Source organism: Etheostoma cragini, unplaced genomic scaffold, assembly GCF_013103735.1.
Source record: "Etheostoma cragini isolate CJK2018 unplaced genomic scaffold, CSU_Ecrag_1.0 ScbMSFa_2220, whole genome shotgun sequence".
Taxonomy (NCBI): Eukaryota; Metazoa; Chordata; class Actinopteri; order Perciformes; family Percidae; genus Etheostoma; species Etheostoma cragini.
In genome coordinates, this window is record NW_023266359.1 from 78,560 (window position 1) to 82,036 (window position 3,477).

A 3,477-nucleotide genomic window follows, 5' to 3' on the forward strand; every position below is an offset into this window, starting at 1 on the left:
CTGTGGACGTGGGTAGCCGTTGAGGTTTACACGGCACCGGGACAGGCTCGGAAACCAGTAGGTGGAAAAACCAGAAGGCACATAACACCGGCAACCATAGCCTGTTAATAATAACAACCCTAATAACCCTAATCAATAAACAGTCTGTAGACCTAAACATAGCCTGTTACTATTAACCCTAATAACTATAAATACACAGATTATGGGTCTAACAGTTTACTAGCCGTTAGCTAACAGCACTGTGTACGGCTACAGTTAGCACATTCCTGCTAACAGCACTGCGTACGGCTAACAGTTAGCACATTCCTGCTCAGAGCTAGCAACACTGTGTATAGCTACTAGTTAGCATATTTCTGCTAACAGCTAACCGTAAACTTAACGGGAGACTCACCGGAGACTTGTCACTCCCCGATGAGAGTCGAGTGCCGATTTGAGTCGTGCATGCATCACTTTGCGACAAGAAGACTCCAAGATGCTAACCATAGACTGTATATGCCGTCTATGATGCTAACCTAGACTGTATATATGCAGTTTATGATGCTAACCATAGACTGTATATGCCGTCAAGGATGCTAACATGTGACTTCTGTAATGTCAACACAGTAAAAATGGACCTAGCTACTTAACAAGGTTAGTTCACTGCTGCCTACAAGTTAGCATCAAACACCCGCGTGAATCAACTTTTCGCATAATGCGCCTGCGCAGTCCCTCATTACCCACAGCCAACCACAGCAGTCTGATGTTTGGAGAACCATCACCAAACTTCATGTAAATAGTAGGCTCGTTGGTGATGAACTGCGCCTCGCCTGTAAAGTAGACGAGAGCAGGCGGCAGCAGCGGGGGGGGGGGGGACGGGGTAAAGTCTTCAGACTGGGGGCCTGTGGCACGAAACTAGGATAATGGATTAAGCCGGGATATTCAATTTATCCTGGATGAATTTAGCTTGAACTCGGTTGCACGAAACCAGATTGAATTAAGCCCAGCCAAGTGACCATGGAGATTTATTCTTTGCGGCTAGCCTGGTCCAGAGCAGTTATTCCGTTGTCTTCTTATGTGTTCTGCTTTATTTTTATTAATAAAGAACAAAGATATGAAGTTATCAATATTATGTTTTATTCACTGGAAAAATAACTATCGGGTCAACCCATTAAAGTAAACAGGAACTGGAGTAAAAGTACTTCAGAGAGACAGAATAAAGTCATTTATAATATAGACAACTTTTTATACTAAAGACGACATTTTATAATAAATCACTAATGAAAAAAATCCACCTTTAACTTATCCAATCATCCAAAAAACAATCCACACATTTATCCATCTTTATGCTAAGCTAGCTAGGCTAACCCTGTGTGTGTTACTGCTGCGTGAAGCCATTGGTCCACTGTCTCCAGTCTTTATGCTAGGCTAGGTTAACCCTGTGTGTTACTGCTGCGTGAAGCCATCGCTCCACTGTCTCCAGTCTTTATGCTAAGCTAGGTTAACCCTGTGTGTTACTGTTGCGTGAAGCCATCGCTCCACTGGAAGACGTTGGTCGGCTTTGCGTCTCTCGGGCTCTCGTCTCCACAGCGATGTTTCTTCAGCTGCCGCGAGTCGGAGAAGCCGCCGCCGCAGCTCGTGCAGGCGTACAGCTTCACGCCCGTGTGGATCTGCATGTGCGACTTCAGCTGGTTGGACTGGCGGAACTTCCTGCTGCACATAGGACACTCGTAGGGCTTCTCGCCGGTATGCACCAGCCGGTGCCGGTAGTAGTTCTGCGGCGTGCGGAACTGTTTCCCGCAGGTCGGACACTTGTGCGGCTTCTCGCCGGTGTGCAGCAGCGCGTGCTGCTTCAGCTGCGAGGCCTGCAGGAAGCCCTTGCTGCAGACGGTGCAGGCGTACGGCCGCTCGCCGCTGTGCGTGCGCAGGTGAAGCAGGAAGTGGTGGTGCAGGTGGAAGGTCTTCCCGCACTGCTCGCAGCTGAACTCCTGGTGGTCCGCGTGGATCTTCTGATGCGTCTGCAGCGTGCTGCTGCTGCTGAAGCTCTTCAGACACACGCCGCAGCTCAGAGGCTTCCCGCCGGACGCCCTCCGCCGCCGGACTGCTGCCGCCGGCCGGTCCGCGGCGCCGTGCACCAGCCGCTGGTGCTTCTGCAGCTGGCAGTTGTAGAAGAAGGTCTTCCCACACAGGTCGCACATGAAGGGCTTCTCCACACCGTGGACCAGCATGTGCTTCTTCAGAGCCCAGGTCCCCGAGAACCCCTCGCCACATTTAACACACCTGGGACAGGTAAACACACACAACTTATTATTACACAGTAACACACCTGGGACAGGTAAACACACACAACTTATTATTACACAGTAACACACCTGGGACAGGTAAACACAACTTATTATTACACAGTAACACACCTGGGACAGGTAAACATACATACATACATACATACATACATACATACATACATATACATACACACACACACACACACACACGTATGTATATATACATAGGTGCAGGTGTCTATGGAAGTATATATATATATATATATATATATATATATATATATATATATATATATATATATATATAGTATATATGTGTATATATGCGTACCTGTGGGGCTTCTCCCCGCTGTGCAGACGCACGTGTCTCTGGAAGTTGTAGTTGAGGAGTGTATATGTATATATTCTGCGTACTTGGGGGGTGTATTATGTATATATATAGAATATATGTGTATATATGTGTGTACCTGTGGGGCTTCTCCCCGCTGTCCAGACGCAGGTGTCTCTGGAAGTTGTACTTGAGGGATGTATTATGTACGTATATATACATATATATGTGTATGTGTGTATATTGTGTGTACCTGGGGGGTGTATTATGAACATATACAGTATATGTGTGTTTATAAATATGTGTGTATATATACGTACCTGTGGGGCTTCTCCCCGCTGTGCAGACGCAGGTGTCTCTGGAAGTTGTACTTGAGGCCGAAGCTGAGTCCGCAGGTCTGGCACATGAAGGGCTTCTCCCCCGAGTGCACCACCCGGTGCTGCAGCAGCCCCATCCGGCACTTGAAGGCCTTGTCACACTCGCTGCAGGGGAACGGCCGCTCATCCGAGTGCGAGCGCTGGTGCACCCGCAGGTTGCTGGTGGTGGAGAAGCGCTTCCCGCAGGCGGTGCACGGGTAGGGCCGCGCGCCCGTGTGCACCCTGGTGTGTTCCCGGAGACTCTTCTTCCTGGTGAAGCCTTTCCCACAGAAGTCGCACATGAAGGGCTTCACCTGGGGACACACACACACATACACACATTATATATAGTATATTATTATATATTATTTAAATATTTTAAAATATGTTTAACTATTTCTTTAACTCCTACTGTTCTGATTTCTATAATATATATATATATATACACATACATACATACATACATACAGTACCTTGTGAAAGTATTCGGCCCCTTGAACTTTTCAACCTTTTGACACATTTCAGGCTTCAA

The 3,477-nt window shown here is 47.3% G+C and overlaps 2 protein-coding genes across 2 annotated transcripts in view; one reads left to right on the forward strand and one right to left on the reverse strand.

Moving 5' to 3' along the window:
* LOC117940327 (transmembrane 4 L6 family member 4) overlaps positions 1-772 on the forward strand; it is a 2,889-nt gene extending 2,117 nt beyond the window's left edge. Inside the window, exon 3 of the mRNA XM_034865650.1 lies at positions 706-772. Within this exon, the coding sequence (XP_034721541.1) occupies positions 706-772 (67 nt within the window). The remainder of the gene's footprint in view (positions 1-705) is intronic.
* A 618-nt stretch (positions 773-1,390) lies between these two features.
* Positions 1,391-3,258, reverse strand: LOC117940331 (zinc finger protein 239-like). Its single transcript, XM_034865654.1, has 2 exons — positions 2,910-3,258; positions 1,391-2,256 (listed from the first exon to the last, which is right to left on the reverse strand). The coding sequence occupies exons 1-2, from the start codon at positions 3,245-3,247 to the stop codon at positions 1,491-1,493; spliced, it is 1,104 nt and encodes a 367-aa protein (XP_034721545.1). The 5' UTR covers positions 3,248-3,258; the 3' UTR covers positions 1,391-1,490.
* Between the last annotated feature and the right edge of the window lie 219 nt (positions 3,259-3,477).

What these genes read in the sequence shown, in the direction of transcription:
- LOC117940331 (XM_034865654.1), bottom strand. Translation starts at nt 3,247, where the DNA reads ATGTGCGACTTCTGTGGGAAAGGCTTCACCAGGAAGAAGAGTCTCCGG. An exon ending in AGCGGGGAGAAGCCCCACAG is followed by an intron (nt 2,257 to 2,909) that starts GTACGTATATAT and finishes TACCTGTCCCAG; the next exon opens with GTGTGTTAAATGTGGCGAGG.